The sequence below is a fragment of the Dipodomys ordii genome, unplaced genomic scaffold (assembly GCF_000151885.1).
Source record: "Dipodomys ordii isolate 6190 unplaced genomic scaffold, Dord_2.0 Scaffold36, whole genome shotgun sequence".
Lineage (NCBI taxonomy): Eukaryota > Metazoa > Chordata > Mammalia > Rodentia > Heteromyidae > Dipodomys > Dipodomys ordii.
The window spans coordinates 5,196,453-5,215,010 of NW_012267252.1; the positions used below are offsets into that span (position 1 = coordinate 5,196,453).

Below are 18,558 nucleotides of genomic sequence, written 5' to 3' on the forward strand. Positions count from 1 at the left end.
AGCCTTGAGCTGAAGAGCTGAGGGACAGCGCCCAGGCCCAGAGTTCAGGCCCCACTACCGGACCCAAAAAAAAAAAAAAGAAAAAGAAAAATTTTCTTAAGAAAGCAATAACATAAAAAATCCAATAAACTAGACTTTATCAAAATTTAAAACTTATACTCACTAAAATAACTAAACAAGCTATAGTTTGGGAAGGATTTGGAATTATATGGGTCATAGATATTAGATTATAGTCTGTCATCTTTAATGACACAAAATGTATATCCTAGACAAAGAGCTTGTAGATAGATGAAGAAATCTTCTCTGTATATGTTTATATGAGTATGTATGTTTGTACATATTATATATAATCTATGTTACATATATGAAAATATGTAAAATATATTTGATAACTATATGTTAATTCTAACCTCCCAAGTATGGGAATTACAGACATGCCTAGCCTCTGCTCAGATAGGTAAGATAGATAGGCAGATAATTTTTTTTTCAGTACTGAGGACTGAACCTAAAGTCTCCACCTGAGCTAAATCTCTGGCCCTTTTATCTTTTTTTATTTTTTCTTCAAGGCTCAGAGTGGCCTAGAAAGACTACTGGAAGAATAAAGTCTATAATAATAATAGATAATAATAGATAACCAGACTTTGGGTGTTTTCATTTTCATCTTTGTGCTTTTGCATGTTTTCTAATTTTTTTCAATATTTAATATTTAGTAAAGCAGACAAAGTACAGTGAGTCACACCTATAATCCTGTATACTCAGGAAGCTGAGATTAGGAGGATCATAATCAAGGGCAGACCATGCAAAAAGTTCAGAGATTCTCCTATTAAAACGAATTTTAAAACGCTGGGTGAATGCCAGGGTGCTGGTGGTTCACATTTGTAATCTTAGCTACTCAGGAGGCTAAGACCTAGGATTGTGGTTCAAAATCAGTCAAGGCAGGAAAATCGGAGATGCTTATCGCCAATTAACCACCACCAAAAAAAAAAAAAAAGTCAGAAGTGGAGTTGTGGCTGAAGGGTAAGAAGCTAGCCTTGAGCAAAAGCAGTTCATGGACAACTCAAGCTCAGTCCTGAGCTCAGCCCTTCAAGCCTCAGAACTGACCGGGGGGGGGGGGGGCGCTGAATGCCTGTCATCCAGCTATGCCAGGAAGCAAAAATAGGAGAATCTTGGTTCTGGCCAGCCTGGATAAAAAGTTAGGAAGACCTCATCTCAACCAACAAGATGGGCATAGTACCACAAACCTGTGGTCCTTACTACTTAAAAGAATGTTGTAGGAAGACCATGGTCTAAAGCAAGACTATTAACTCAAAAATAACTAAAGCAGCTGGGTACCAGTGGCTCATGCCTGTAATCCTAGCTACTTAGGAGGCTGAGATGTGAAGATCTTGGCTCAAAGCCACCTGGACAGGAATGTCTATGAGATTCTTATCTCCAATTAACCACCAGAAAATTAGAAGTGGTACTGTGACTCAAATGGTAGAGTGCTCTCACCTTGACCTGAAATGCTGAGGAACAGCGCCCAGGCCCAGAGTTCAAGCCCTACAACCAAAAAAACAAAACAAAACAAAAAACCTAAAGCAAAAAAGGCTCGAAGTATTACTCAAGAAGTAGCAAGACCCCTCTGTACAATATTTTCACAATTAAAAAAAAAAGAAGTAGCAAGAGATCCTAAGTTCAAACCCCAGTAATGAACACACGCACACACACATATGCACACTCAAAGACTGCCATGACTTATTAAAATGTAATAATTTTTAAGTGTCTATTTAAAATAGTTTAGCTATAAGGAAATTAAATATGTACATATTACAATGAAGAGATCAGCTCCTGATTATACAAGCAATAAAAAATACTAATTATAATGCACTTAAGTTTGATTCTAGTAAATTTGAAATACTATACAGAGGGGAAAAAATTAAAATGAAGCAACATAATAAGAAAAAAAGCATACACACAGTTGTATAGAGACAAACTTATATAGAAAAAAGTTTCATCTTTAGGAAGCTGATAAAAGTCTATCAAGGTAATACTGTCTTCAATGCTGATCCATTTGTGTCCAACAAAGGTTAAGAACAGAGTTTATATAGTGAAGCACTGAGGAAAGTAGTCCACAACATTAGTTACATATATGTACCTTAATATAAATATTATTGTCATCTAATGACCAGTTAGTAGAAAAACCCAAGTAGTTTTCAATTTTCTAAAGGGTGTGGGATGGTTTTATATACACATTGCTGGCAGTCATTGAGAAAGGAATCTGTCCCAATACAAAACTCGATAGCTTCTGATCTATCATCCCAGTATTGAGTAATATATCACTATCACAAAGGATAATTCAAATATATATAAATATAATGTGTATAATTTATATATAATTCAATTATATAATTATATATAATACATATTATATGTATAATTTAAAATATATATTAGAGCTAAAATCTGAAAAAAAAAATGCCAAAATGTCTCTCTGTGGAGAGAACAGTTAACTAATACAATGGAATACACTGCCACTAGAAATGAAAAAATGTGAGGGCTGCAAAACATTTTGAAAATAACTACTTTATAACAAGCACTGGTTAGCCGGGCGCTGGTGGCTCATACCCGTAATCCTAGCTACTCAGGAGTCTGAGATCTGAGGATCACAGTTCAAAGCCAGCCCAAGCAGGAAAGTTGTGAGACTTTTATCTCTAATAAACCACCAGAAAACAGGACGTGGCACTGTGGCACAAGTGGTAGAGCCCTAACCTTGAGCTGAAGAGCTGAGGGAAAGCACCCAGGTCCAGAGTTCAAGTCCCACGACTAACAAAAAACAAACAAACAAACAAAAACAAGCACTGGTAATTTTAAAACAAAGTCAAATCATTACAACGGTAGAGGTGGGGTACAATATAAGGTATGTTTCCATAAATAAATTAGATGATGTATGTAAATAGATGGTGCTGTAGGAAGTTTTAATATAGCACACAATTGTTGGTAGTTATATGTTTCAATTCACCTAAACAACCAAATAAAGTAAGCACAAAGGTAGACACAGGAAACTGGAATCTGTATTCCACCTGTATATTATACAACTCTAGGTATCTAACTTTAGTAATTGTCCATTTCTTGTGATGCTTTAAAGATGATACCTTAAGCCGAGCACTGGTAGCTCATACATGTAATCTTAGCTACTTAGAGGCTGACATCTAAGGATACTGGTTCAAAGCCAGCCCAGGTAGGAACATCTGTGAGACTCTTATCTCCAATTAACCAGCAGAAAACTGGAAGTGGTGCTGTGGTTCAAGTGGTAGAGCATTAGCATTGAACTGAAGAGCTCAGGGACATCACCCAGGCCCACGGTTCAAGCCCCATAACCAACACACACACACATACACGCACACACACAAAGATGATACCTTAAAACAAAGTACAAATTATAAATCACTACAAAAAGTTGAATTAGGGCTGGGAAGGTGGCTCAGTGGTAGAGCGCTTGCCTTGCATGCCTGAGGCCCTGAGTTCGATTCCTCAGCACCACATAAGCAAAAAGAAAAAAGCCAGAAGTGGCACTGTGGCTCAAGTGGTAGAGTGCTAGCCTTGAGCTGAAGAGCTGAGGGACAGCGCCCAGGACCAGAGTTGAGGCCCCATGACTGGACCCAAAAAAAAAAAAATGAAAAAGCTGAGAGCCAGTGGCTCACGCCTGTATTCCTAGCTACTCAGGAGGCTGAGATTTGGGCATCATGGTTCAATGCCAGCCCAGGTAGGTAAAGCCATGAGACTCATCTCCAATTAGCCAGCAAAAAAGCCAGAAGTGGAGCTGTGGCTCAAAGTGGTAGAGCACAAAAGTTCAGGGTCAGCGCGTTCAAGGCCCTCCCCCACAACCACACACACACAAAATCATATTAAATTCCTAGCCCTTCTTCTAAGGAGCAGGCAAGAGTCCTAAACCCAGGGTGAACTGAAACTGTCAGAAACATGCACGCATGAGGACGGGACCACACAGTAGAGGGCACGGTTCTCACTGGGATGACCTCCATCTCTCTTGAAAGGCCTACAAACGTTAAACTACTTTATCTACAACTCACCTTCCATGCCCCCTACACTATGCAACTGGACTACAGCCAAGTCTCTTTCACATTCACTCCTGTATCCAACCTTCTAAATTACCAGCACCAGCCCACCTCTGTCCCTGACAATATTGAAACTTCATTCACTCTTCAAGATCTAGCTGAAGTCTCTAATTCTGACTTCTCCAAATGTTCCTCTCCACGTTATCAAAACTCTTAGACTGAGCCCACCATAAACCTAGGCTTCTCACAACTATGCATTTGCTTATCCAATCTGGTCATGAATGTCACCTGATCAAGTCTTAAACCTCTCACTGCTTCGAAAAGTGACTCTCTATCTGTATTTTGCAGACTAATAGTATAGTAGGAATCCAGAATAAGTGTGCCATCAGATTTTAAACAATTTATGGAATAAATTTTTTCTTTCAATATCCACATATTTACAAGGATTTCTGATAGATACTAAGACACAATGTGATCCATGATACAATTTGCTGCAAAAAAAAGAGGAACATTGCAGTGTTGCTGTGGCTCAAGTGGTAGAGCGCTAGCCTTGAGCAGAAGAGCTGAGGGACAGAGCTCAGGCCCAGAGTTCAAGGCCCACGACTGACAAAAAAAAAAAAAAAGGAACACTGAATGTTCAGAGGAACATGTATGAACTTTACTTCAAAGTAAGAAAATAAGGGCATAGCAGAAAACATACCAAGGAAGAACAATTAAAGAATATTAATAATTGTGGACAGTTTTCAATTTTCTGAAACTTGCTTTTTATAAAAAGGACTTTTCTCCAGCCAGGTGCCAGTGGTTCATCCCTGTAACCCTAACTACACAGGAGGCTGAGATCTGAGGATCAAAGTTTGAAGTCAGCCAGCAATCAAATCCAAGACTCTTATCCCCAATTAACCAGTCACGGTGCTTGAACTCAGGACCTGGATACTGTCCCTGAGCAGCTTTTGCCCAAGGTTAGCACTCTACCACTTGGAGCCACAGTGCCACTTCCAGTTTTCTGGTGGTTAATTGGTAAGAGTCTCACAGACTTTCCTGTCCAGGCTGGCTTTGAACCATGATTAACCGATCTTAGCCTCCTGAGTAGCTAGGATTTCAGGCGTGAGCCACCAGCGCCTGGTAGCAGTGCACCTCTATTGAGCAAAAAAGCCCACTCTTGAGCAAAAGAGCCAAGCAGGAGCCCCAAGTTCAAACCTCAGTACCAGCATACAAAAACAAGAAAGTATATCTTAAAGGTATATCTTTTGTTGGGGGGGGGGGAGATACCAGTGGAAGGGGTACAGGCTAACAAAGAGGATAAATGAGGAATATAATCAAAGTAATATATTTGCATGTAGAAAAGTAAAACCATGAAACCTGCTAAAATTGTTTTAAGAAGCAGGGATTAGAAAAAGAGAGTAATAGGAGAGGTGAGTTTGATTGGATTATATTGTATGCATGTATGGAAATGTCACACACACACAACTAATGTATGCTATTAAAAAATAATAACATAAAAAAATCTTTCAAAAAAGAATGTCTTGGACTGGGAAGGTGGCTCAGTGCTAGAGTTCTTGCCTTCCATGCATGAGGCCCTGGGTTCGATTCCTCAGCACCACATAACCAGAAAAACCCAGAAGTGGTACTGGGGCTCACTGGAATAAATTTTTTCATTCAATATCCACACATTTACAAGGATTTCTGATAGATACTAAGACACAATGTGATCCATGATACAATTTGCTGCAAAAAAAGAGGAACATTGCAGTGTCGCTGTAGCTCAAGTGGTAGAGCGCTAGCCTTAAGCTGAAGAGCTGAGGGATAGTGCCCAGGCCGAGTTCAGGCCCCAAAACCGACAAAAACAAACAAGGAAACAAACAAATAAATAAATAAGAATGTCTTAGGCAGGTGCTGGTGGCTCACGCCTGTAATTAAGAAACTGAAATCTGAAGCCAGCCAGGGCAGAAAAGTGCCCATGACATTCTTATCTCCAATTAAGCACTCAAAAACTAGAAGTGATACTGTGGCTCAAGTGGTGGAGTACTAGTCTTGAGGACAAAGAGGCTCTGGGACAGCACCCAGGCCCTGAGTTCAAGCCCCACAACCAAAACAAAAAAACAACAAAAAAAGCACATTTTAGATCCAAAAAGTAAAAACCATGATCCAAACAAAATAGGTGTTTATTAGATATCAAAGCCAGGCACCAGTGGCTCATACCTGTAATCCTAGGTACTCTGGAGGGCTGAAATCCAAATATCACCCTTCAAAGCCAGCCCAGGCAAGAAAGTCTAAGCGACCTGTATCTCCAATTAACCAACAAAACATCCAGAAATGAAGCTATAGCTCAAGTGGCAAAGCACTAGACTTGGGCAAAAAAGCTCAGGCACAGCAAGCAGACCCTGAGTTCTAGCCCCAGGACAGGTACACAATCACATAGGTGTGCACACACACACACACACACACACACACACACACACACACAGAAATGCATAAGCAAAAGTCCTCAAAAGTATGGTTCTGGGGTTGGGAAGGTGGCTCAGTGGTAGAGCACTTGCCTTGCATGCCAGAGTCCCTGGGTTCGATTCCTCAGCACCACATAAGCAAAAAGAAAAAAGCCGGAAGTGGCACTGTGGCTCAAGTGGTAGAGCGCTAGCCTTGAGCTGAAGAGCTAAGGGACAGTGCCCAGGCCCAGAGTTCAGGCCCCACGACCGGACCCAAAAAAAAAAAAAAAAAAAAAAAATAAAAAGGTTCTCCCTTTGGGAAGACACACTTCTGTGGCTCCAAAGGCCTGTCCTAAAAATGTATACTCTCAATTTTTAAGAATTCAATCTGATCCTCCAAATTCTTTTTTTTCTCTGGCAGTACTGGGATTTGAACTCAGGGCCTTGGCTTGGCCTTGGTTTGTTTGATCAGCTAGCACTGTACCATTTAAGTCTTGCCGCTGGCCCTTTTTGATTTTTTTAAATTTTGTTGTTAAGATAGGGCCTCATTAACTGTCTGATCTGGCCTCAAACTGACAATACTCCTCCCTCTTCCTCCTGAGTCTTCCATGTACCCAGGCAGATGAAGTATATTAATAAGATACCCACATATCAAAGCTGTCCAAAGCACTTTCAGAAGCACTGGTAACAACCCTAGTCCTTTCTGTGTGACAGTTTAGGACTAAGAGTTGCCATGTCCACACCTACTTTCTCCTGCCATTGTCAGGTTCTGTAATTTGCAAGGCACCTGACCAATGTGTGTTCTGAGAAAAATTATGCTCAAAGCATTTTGCAAGCTGAGCACCAGTTGCTCATTCTTATCCTTCTAGCCATGCAGGAGACCTAAACCAGACGACTGTAGCTCAAAGGCAGCCTGAGAAGAAAAGTGTGCAAAATGCAAAACTCCATCTCTAATTAACTATCAAAAGGCCAGGTTAGAGATGTGGCAGAGGTGCTAGAATTCCAGCCATGCAAGCTTAAAGCTGGGTTCAAACCTGAGTAATACCCCAACATTTCAGACAATGCTAGCTGAAACAAAATTAAACAGATCCCTCCATTATAGGACTCCTCAGTGCCTTTAACTTACCAACAGGCATTATGACCCCCAAGAGAAGGGATGGAGTATACAACATATTCATTTGATTATAGAATTCTTAAAAAAAAAAAAAAGAATCTCAACTTTCAGGCTGACCTACCACTTCAACCTCAAGAAAGAAGCCACTATATATACTTTTTTATGAACAGGCCCTTCTCTGAGTCATGAATTAGATACAAATCAACGTAGAGGTAGACGTTGTTTGCTTACCTTCAAAATGACTTTTCCCTGGACTCTACATCTGAAATGTGAGGAATAATTACAGTGAGCTGCTTCCCAGGATTTTTTTTTATTTTATTTACACACACACACACCACACCACACACACATACACAAAAACACATATGCTGTTCTGGCTCAAGTGGCCAGACTCCCAATCCCTGGTCTCCTCCAAGACTAGACGAAGGGATGGAGAGAACATGAGCCAGAAGCCACCAGCCAGTTTTCATGTGTAGTTTCTAGGCCACTATGATTAAAAAGAAAAAAAAATGCAGCCAAGCATGCTACCTTCTCCAGCACTGCACTTCTGGAGGGAATGGAGGGAACACCGCCCCCCTCCTTGAGCACACACCACCACATCTGAAACTTCATTCACCTTTCCATGTGAGAAATTCAAAGAAATGGGAGGTCAAAGCTGGAACTACAGAGAAGAAAGAAAAAGAAGTACCAACAACCATTTCCTTTTTTTTTTTAAGAGAGAAATTCATTACAGTTAGTGAGCAGAGAAATACTGTTCCTTTCAGTGAAACAGCTTTCCAGGAAAAGTATCTCAAATGTATTTACTATAAAACAATTTAATTTCCCTGTCCCATCACCTGCCACCCCATCCCCATCCCTCCCTCCAAGCCTCACAGATTGTGGATTTCCTCTCATTCTTGGCAGAGTAACCAGAAGAAATATAATATCCCCTTCGGACTGCTCCCAACAGCTGCTGGAACAAGAGGGGGAGTTGGAGGTATCCTTCCAAAGCTGCTTCTAAAAGTAACTGTTCCTCCTTCCAAACCACACAGTGAGTATAAGACTCCTCTTCCTCTCCTTTCTCAAAGCAAGGGGGACCACAAAAGCTACTGTCACTTGCCCCAAATTCCTCTCTCCAGCCCATCTGCTCTCTTCAGTTTGATTGGAAGCTTAAGCTCTGGTACAGTAAGCCACCAGTCTGGAGTTCTCTAAACAGTACTACTCATACAATTATTTATACTTTTGGTTTGTTTAATCCACTAATTTTCAAGCCAGACTTCCTTTCTAACTCCTATTTGAGGCAATGTCTGTGTCTCTGTCCACCTGTCTTCATACCACACATCTCTGCATATACAAATCCCCTATGAGCCGAGAGACTGGAAAACAAAAGTCTTGGACTTGGCTTCTTTTATCCTAACTCTTTATCCCCTGCCTGCTATCAACATATATAAATGATCTTCAACTCTGTTGAGAAAAGCCTCATCACCAACCAACAGAGAGACATCCAGTGGGCCTTTAGCCTCTCAGCTGAGACCACCAACAAAGAAGTTCACTAATGTCAATGGGGGGCAGAGGCAATATCTCTCTTTGCTGAGAAACTGGACAGACCCTCCAGCATCATTTCCCAAAGGTGATGGCTAGGGTTGAGTGAAGACCGTGAAAACTGTACAAGAGCCCAGGGAGAAAATATAATGTAAGGAATGATTCGGAATCAGGGGCAAGAGAAGGTGGAGGAATGAACTGGCTGACCCCAAATGTCTTTTCCATCTCTAACTCCTATGATTCTTTGACCTCCAATTTTGTGCTGTGGACAAGGAATGGAAAGTCAACAGACGTGGTGATGTTTTGAAAGAGCCTGGCAGTCTGCTCTTGTCATTTAGTGGCCTTTCCGTGTATTTTTTAAGGTGTCTCCAAGCCCTGACTTCATTTCACAGTTGTCACCTTTCTCAGCAATTTGAGCTCATGTCAAATACCAAAAAAGAAAGAATGTGCTGGCAATTAATTGTGGGCTAAAGAGGGACAGGCACAGGGCCCATTGGGTGGCCCAGACTTCCAGGGAAGGCAAAGTGGACAGTCTGGAGAAAATGAAGAACTGACTCAAAGTTGAGACTGGACAGCTGGCCCTCTAACAAAGGTCAATTCTCTCTTCAGATATTCTCACATTCAGTTTTAGATGCAGCTTTGAATATTCATTTACAAATAGGATTCACACATATTTAATTATCCAATCATCTTGCTTCTGTTGATTACAACTGAGTCCAACTGTATACAATTCAAATCTGAGCAAGACTGCAGAACAGAAAGGTCTTACCTCATGAGTAAACCAAATCTGTGCTTTTCAACCTTGTCTAATGGTTGATACACCTGAAAAAAAATTCTGAGAAATCAGTCCCTGTAGATGAGGGGCAGAAGGAGGAAGGAGAATGTCAATTTTCACTGAAAGTTCAAAAGCCAATTTTCTTCATCTTAAATGTTAACATTTACTAGAACTGGCCTCAAGAAGAGACTACCTAAATTTCTACTATTCCCAGGTTAAAAGTCAGGATTTGAAAATAATATAAAACCAGGTCAATACAGAGCTCAGGTTATTATAAAAAGGCAATTCTTTTCCATGTCAAACACTCAAAATTAATTTTTATTGTTTTTTTTTTAATTTTTTTTTTTGGGTCCGGTTGTGGGGCCTGAACTCTGGGCCTGGGCGCTGTCCCTCAGCTCTTCAGCTCAAGGCTAGCACTCTACCGCTTGAGCCACAGTGCCACTTCCGGCTTTTTTCTTTTTGCTTATGTGGTGCTGAGGAATCAAACCCAGGGCCTCAGGCATGCAAGGCAAGCGCTCTACCACTGAGCCACCTTCCCAGCCCTCAAAATTAATTTAAAAAAAAATCTAAGTTGGGTGTAGGGGCTCAAGCTTGTAATTCTAACTACTTGAGTAGTACAGATTGGGGGTTTATGGTTCAAGGACAGGCTAGACACAAAAAGAAATTTATGAAACTCCATTTCAATCTAGGCAGTGGATACATCTGTTATTCTAGCTATGGGAAAATCTCCATAGCTGGGCCAGAGGTACCTGCCTGTCACTCCCAGTGACAAGGGTAAGTAAGCACAAGTAAGCAGGCTGCAGTCTAGGCTGGCTCCAGCATTAAATAAGGCTATGCCTTGAAAATAACCAATATAAAAAGGTACAGGAGATGTGGCTCAAGTGCTAGAAAACTTGCCTTTAAGTGCAAGACAGAGTTCAATCTCTAGTATTCCAAATCAACCCAGAGTTTAAGTTGTTACGCAAAGGTAATTCTTTTCTATGCCAAACACTCAAAAATTAATTAATGAACAATTAATTTTTTAAAAAACCAGGTGCTAGTTACTCACACCTATAATCCTAGCTACTCCAGAGACTGAGATGAAAAGGATCAAGGTTCAAGGCCAGCCTAGCCAGAAAAGTCTAAGAAACTCCCTTTTTCAATACAGCTAAACATGGTAGCACATAACCATTATCCTAACTACAACAGGAAGCAAAACACAGACACACATAGGGAATCTATCTAAAACTAACCAGCAAAAACAGGGCTGGATGCATGTTCAGCAGTAAAAGCACCTGTGTACCAAGTGTGAGGCCTTGAGTTCAAACCTGAGTACCTCCCTCCCCTCTCCCCCACAAAAATCTGTATGCATCCTCAGTAACCTCACAGCCAGCTGGATTTCAGTAACTTGAGCATAAGCTCCATCTCAGATGAATGTTCTACACACAGAAACCTGAAAATATGAAGTATTGAAAGACTTTTCAGAGATATCTTTCTGATGTAAATTCCCACTTGATAAAGACTTTGGGTCCTGTATTTCTGTCCTGAAAGTAAGAAATTCATCCCTAGCATTCATATGCTATTAGCCTGGAAAGAACAGTGCAACATCTTCATTCCTGCTGCTTAGAAGGACTTTCCATCCTTCTAGTCTGCATTTGAAGGAAGAGACTGCACTAAACCATTATTTCCTGCCTCCACAAGTGTATTGCTTTACTTACTGTGACCATGAAAACTGAACCCTATTTTTATTAACTCACAGATGCCAGAAAAGAAGGTGTTAGCTGGGCACAGTGGCTCACACTTTTTATCCTCGCTACTCAGGTGGCTGAGATCTGAAGATCATGGCTCAAAGCCAGCATGGGAAATTAAGTCCATGAGATTCTTATCTCCACTTAAACAGTAAAAAGCCTGAAGAGAAGTGGAGCTATGGCTGAAGTGGTGGAGAGCTAGCCTTGTACAAAAAAAAAAAAAAAAGCTCAGGGACAGCATCCAGATCCTAAGTTCAAGCCCCAGGACCAGCACAAAAATAAATAAATAGCCTTTCCAAAATAGCTGAAGATGGTATGTCTATGCTGAAATCTTTCAGTGTACTAGAGAACATAAGAGTGACTTTTCAGGTAACACAGAAAGGAGAAAGAGAAAGCCTAAGCTACTTTGGGTTGCTAACTGTTTTCTGAAAATCACAGTTTAGACCTTAAATGTGACCAGTAAGCAAGCAATGCCTTCTCCATTCAGAGTTAGAAAAGGAAACTTTATGCTTTCTGGGCTCCCTAGCCCAGAAATTGGGGGGGGGGAAGGCGGGAGTTCTTAGGTGCAATCATTTTAAAACAAACAAACACACTCTGCTTATCTGTGTCTATCTCACCACTCTGGACGTTAATCATCACTGAAATAGATACCCAGTCCCCCAGCCTCAAAGAGCTCTAAGGCTGCACGACCTGCCAGAGGAATGAGTGTGCATGCCAGGGCAAACACCTCAGGATCCCCACTCCTGAAAACCCTATTGTTAATTCCAGGCAAATCTATCACAGGCAAATGCAAGAGCATCCAGGTACTGTACACAGAATATTTTTAATGAAATTCCTGTTTGAAAATATGTAGCACTTAAACAGGGAGGAGGGGGATCAAGTATGCTTTAACACAGAAATGGAAGTTTTTGTAGATCTATTTTAAAGGTTTATATACGCAAATATATTTTTTCTTTTCATTCTTTTGTCTTGTATCAGAATGTGCAGAGTTGAGCCTGTGCTCCTCTTCCCACAGTCTTAGTTCTTACCTGCAGCCTGCATTATACATCACCAGAGCTGAATTCTACCATTTTGCTCGCTGTTCACTCAACTAAGTTAGCTCCCACCCACACTCACACACTTCAGGAAAAAACTAAAAAGACTGCTGAATGAAACAGTGTCTTGATCTTTATTACTATATTCAAGGTATTTCTATTCCTCCAGGCTTCACAAAGCCTTCAAACAAAACTCATTTGAAATCAGTTGACTGAGTCAAACTTTGTGTCCCCTTTAAAAAGAAGGAAAAAAAAAGGGCTCAGGATACCTATTAGTGTTCACTGTTTGGGCAAGAGGCCTAAAGGGGAGCAAATTATTTGTTTGTGGTTTTAAAGTGGCTCAAATGCCTTCAAGCACAAGTATAAGACCATTAACCAATCACAAGGAATCAAAGCAGTTCATCTTACTCAACAAAGCTATGATCAGTTAGGAAGAGCCAAACTGAACGTAGCTTGCCCTGGGCAGGAAGGTCAGAAAACTTTGGCAGTTTGCTTTCCTAGAAATGAGGAGGCTCTTAAGCAGCAAGCGTAGGCCTTAAGCCTACAGTTTCAGCCTTCGTATTTGTAAAAAACATTCTAGGACAAGTGACAGAAACTAAGATGTGTATGTTATCTATCCTCCTCACTTTGGCAAATACTGACTGAAGAAGAAGCCAAGCAATTAAAAAGTTCTGTCTGAGGGCTGGGAAGGTGGCTCAGTGGTAGAGCACTTGCCTTGCATGCCTGAGGCCCTGGGTTCAATTCCTCAGCACCACATAAGCAAAAAGAAAAAAGCCAGAAGTGGCACTATGGCTCAAGTGGTAGAGAGCTAGCCTTGAGCTGAAGATCTGAGGGACAGCGCCCAGGCCCAGAGTTCAGGCCCCATGACTGGACTCAAAAAAAAAAAAAAAAGTTTTGTTTGAGAGCAATTTATCGAGTACCTACTAGAATTGCACACTGTCCTAGCTAGTACTCCACATTTAAGCCTCATTTTATTGGCCAATGTTATTCCCAGTCTTTACAGTTGATAAAACTCAGAGCTATGGAAGTTCTAAGACTTCTAAAAAGGAAATCAAGTTTTGTGCCATTCCTATAAAAACATATTATCCCACTGACCCATTCTGCAGTAAAATCAGCCCAAGGAATGAACAAGTCATGTACTATCTAAGAAACCAAACTCTTGCTGCACTTTGGGCCTGACCCCCTAAGGCCCTAAGAGAACTTGGGTGTGTGACTTCTCTCCCCAAGGATGACAACCACTTCTCTTCATGGTTTATTAAGTTTCTTAATCTGTCCAGAAGCAGGCCATACTGCTAAACATTCTCTCCACCTGCTAAAACAAGAAGAACTCATACCCTCAACCCAGAAAGCTGAGAAGTGACCCTGCTCTTTATCAAGTGCTATGACAAAACAACTTCTCTGGAAAGTTAAGGATAGCTCATCATAGGACATGCTTCTAATAATAGTAAAGCCATAAAATCATTTCGCAGTCTCAAAGCACTTTACATTATAAGCTTATTTTCATTTCATTGTTATCAGTCCCATATCTTTTTTAGAACACTTGAAAGGGAAAGCCAAGTAAACATCCATTTAATCGCCAGAGAAAGCCGAACTTTGTCATAGTTAGCTTGGATTCTAGTCATCTTAGCTAACTTCTCTTATAATATCCTTTTAGTTGTTCTGGTAAGAAAATAAAAGGAAAAACACTATTTTGGCAAGGAGAAAGGCTGCATTCCCCCAAAAAAGGTTCAGGTGATTTTTTTTTTAATCTCAGAAAATAATTATCATCAACAAACTCATACTAAAATAGGAAGCATTACACAAAATAATCAGGTTCAAAACATACACAAGAATATTAATAATCCCATACATCAATCATATTCTGCTGGAAAACAGACTAAAACAGAAACTGCACTGCAATACAAGCAAAATGATAATGCTTAAAAATCTGTAAGAGTAAGTGCAGAACTTTAGAGTTAAAACCACTGAAGTCCTTAAAAAAAGCACAGAACTTTTTCAGCGGGAAACTAAGTATAACTGGAGGCACAACACACAAATATAAATCAAACAAGCATAATCTAAGCCTAACACATATTACACTATCAAAAAGCAAAAACACTTAAAATGGTATGGGAAAAATTTAGAATTCAGATATAGATCAAATATATGTGCACATGTATGTATATGTACATATGTAAAAACTCAAAGTAAGCCTTCTGAAACAAAAGAATAATTTAACAAAAGGTATAGTAGAAACTAAAGAACTATATAAGTGATATTGGTGAAAGTGTTAACGATTTATAAACAACTTATTAAAAAACTAGTTGGAAATCAAACAGAAAATTTATCAAGTCTGTTGAAGACATAAATTTCCAAGGTTGGCAGACTCTAGAGTGTAAGCTTCTAATAGATAAGAACAGCAAAAAAAAAAAAAAAGTTAAAAAATACAACAAAGATGATAGACTATAGTCTAATATCTATGACTCACAAATTCTAGATTTTTAACTAAAACACAAAGACCTCAATAGTAAATGGAAAAGATAATCTAATAGTGTAAACAAACACATGGGAAAATATTTATAATGGCCAATAGTAAAAGATGCAAAATAATACAACTATAATATACCATTATATCATTATACTTTAATGTTACTAATGTAACAAAAACATTTTAAATTCATACATGTAATTTGTTTGATCATTCTTTGCTGATATACTCTAACTTGATCCAACAGCTTTGCAAACCATAATCTTTGATCTAATGTGTATCTTGAGATTTTATAAGATACTAATTCCAAAAGATAAGTGTATCTACGTGACTTAAATAGCAATTTTGTTATTCCAAAATGCATTATTCATTATGTACCTATTATGTAAGGTTCGGTAAGATTACAACTGGGGGAGGCTTGCAACTGAAAAAAAAGTCCCAATGGAAATAGCTGAGTAGAGGTGATTATATGAATTTTTGTTTTAAAAAAGGCTTTTTATTCTACTCTAATATAGTCAGGTTCAGTAATGTGCAATCTGAAATCTTTTATTTCCCCAATTCCACACATTTTTCCCTCTTCCTATTTATATTTAACAGCTTAAGTAGTTGGGGAAAGTTTATTCAAAGGTCTCATATGCTACCCCAAACAGGTCAAAGTAATATTTTAGACATGGCCTAGTTCTAATCCAGCCTCCTGCTCATACCTCTTTCAGGTCCTCCTACCTTACATCAAGGCATGAACTATGCTGACACTAGGTCTAATGGCTTTCTTTTAGGATCTGAGCCCTTTTCTCCCTATCTGATTTTATCTGAGTCCTGAAGCTTAACAATCTTTCGAAGAGAGGAGGATGCACGTCCACAAAAGCACACTGTTAGGTCACTTAGTTGACCTAGGTGATAGATCTGAGCTAGAAGATTGGTCCAAAGCCTAATGGATGACCACAGGCCAGATCCTCGCAGCTCTGGGCTGAGGAAAGGGGGTGGTCAAACGTAGGAGAAAAGCCACAATTAAAAGTTGAAGGGAGTGCTTAAGATGGCTAATTTTGAGGAGCCACCCGAGATGTGTTGGGGGGCAAGAGGGGGTCACTGACTGAGGAATCTTTTTGGAGAGAAGAGGCACTGAGAACCCCGAAGGTGTTCGGGGAGGAGTCTCAACCGAGGTCTGGTGTGGACGTTGGAATTTGGGGTGCGACACGACCCAGGCCAAGCAGGCCGCGGCGCCCCGCCCTTTCCCAGGATGCTGGACGGCCCGAGGCGGAGAGCGGGCGGCAGAATGGGCGCTTACAGGTCGGTGCCGAGCCGCGTGAAGCCGGTGTTGAGCGAGGCCCGGGCTATCCGGCGCCAAAGCAGGTCGCAGCTGGTGAAGCGGCGCAGCCAGCGGCACACCTGGGCCAGGCGGCCGAGGGCCCGCATGTCCAGGTAGGAGCAGATGAGCAGCAGCAGCTCCTCGGGCAGGCGCCAGAGCGCCGGCCCCGCAGCGGGGCGCACAGCCGGCTCCACGGCCGCCGCCTCGGCCGCAGCCGCCATGGCCGCCCGGGTTCCTGCGATGCCGCCCCACGCCTGACCCCCTCGTCCCTGTGCTCTCCCGGGCCTGCCATCCTCCCGCCGCCGGCTCCTGACTCTCCGTTCCTCCTCCTTCCCGGTCCCTGCGCTCCACTCAGCTCGCTTGCCGGCGTTTCTCGTCCTTTCCTGCACTCTCCCGCCTGCCTCTCCCTCCTGCCCCGGGCCGGCTCCGGGTGTCTCAGCCCCCGGCCCCGCTGTCTCCGTCGCAGGTTGCGGCCCTGGCTTCCCTTCCGCCCCACTTCCTCTTCCGCCTGAGCCCACTCTCCCCTTCCCCTTCCCCTTTCCCTTCCTTCGCTTCCCCCGTGCGACTTTCGCTTCCTGCACCTTCCTCGCCTCCCCGCCCTCGCCCTCTCCGGGCCCGCGGTTCTCGGGGGGACCCGAGTGGCCCTGGCTGCCCATGAGGGGCCCCGGGGCCGTCCCGACACGAAGCCAGGCCCGAGCCGCTGCTGCCGCCGCCGCCGCCGCCCCGGGAGGAGGCGACACCATGCCGGACCGGGTCACATGGGGCGGAGCGGGCCGAGGCCTGGGCCCGCCCCTCACACCTGCGGCGCTGGAGCCACGTCGGAGTATGGCCAGGCCCCGGGGCGAAGGCACCCCGCATCTCCTGGAGCACTTGGTGGAAGTACATGTCTTTATTATCTTGTTCGAGGCTCATCACAAGGCCACAGAAACCTCCACCTTCGGGAGCCTCGAGTTGGAGCCCCTGCCCTCAGGCAGCATCTCGTTGGGTGGCTTTTCTGCTGGCCCAGGCAATGCCTCCTTCCCACAGACCACGTACAGCCCCATGAACGTGCAGCCCTAGAAGTTGGCAGGTTCCAGTGCCTGAGTTCTCACTTGGAGTATGAACCAAAGTTCTGTCCTTTTGGGAGGTTTCAATCTGCTGGATCCTGAGTCCCTAACTCTCCCCAAACAGTCATGAAACGGTTGAGCTAGGACTCCACACTAGTCACCACCAAGTACAAGTTGATTCTCTAAAGTCACTATGGATTGTTTTTCCAAACCACTCATTAGACCCATAGTACCCAGTCTTGAGAGCTAGTGAACTCTACATCTTTAAACACCCATTTTCAGGAAGCAGGAATGAGTGAGAAATCAATTCTGAAAATTATACAATACCTAGAAGAGCCAGAGTGAAGAAGGGGAAGTCTCTACATTGTATTACAATGTGCAAAAGCTATAGAAGCATCATGTAACAAGGTCAAATGGGAATCTGGCTTTGCCCAGGAATTACTTTTTCATCTTAACAAAACAATAACACACACACACACACACACACTACCTATCTAGGCCTTTTAGTGTTCTCAGTCCGTAGTAGAGATAATGCCTTTGCCTTACTTTGGAGGGATAAATGAGATGATCCCTGTAAAATGCTTTGAACTCTCTAAGAAAATTCTCAGTAATAGTTACAGGTCAAATCCTGTTAGAAAAAAATACACATACACAACAAAGGCTTTGTGCAGAAAACAAGTTTCAGGCTATGGTTTATTAAGAGGAATATTTGATATATTTCAGTACAACCAAAGAATTTAGATGCAGAAGTTTTTTCTCAGGAATCTTACTATTAGAAGACTATTGAACACTGCATAGAGAGTAATATCGCCAATTCAATGATCATTGATGTTCCTACATTTTTGTACTATAAGCTATCCTGGAAGGACAGAGATGAATATAATATATGGTTTGTATAGACATGTTAATTTTTGTTTTATTCTTTGTTTACATATAGAAAGCTGGGTTGATTTTTGTATACAGTGTTTAGTTGGAGAATTTGAAGGCACAAAAAAATAACTTATTAACCCAATACCTAATCAGGAATAAAGTTCACAATCAAATAAGTACAACTTACTTGTTGTACCATATTGACTTTATTGATAAGAAATTA

At 41.7% G+C, this 18,558-nt stretch overlaps 1 protein-coding gene across 1 annotated transcript in view; it reads right to left on the reverse strand.

The window, feature by feature from the left end:
• Positions 1 to 16,904, reverse strand: part of Fbxw4 (F-box and WD repeat domain containing 4) — an 84,957-nt gene extending 68,053 nt beyond the window's left edge. Inside the window, exon 1 of the mRNA XM_013017639.1 lies at positions 16,399 to 16,904. Within this exon, the coding sequence (XP_012873093.1) occupies positions 16,399 to 16,640 (242 nt within the window). The 5' untranslated portion in view covers positions 16,641 to 16,904. The remainder of the gene's footprint in view (positions 1 to 16,398) is intronic.
• Positions 16,905 to 18,558: the final 1,654 nt, after the last annotated feature.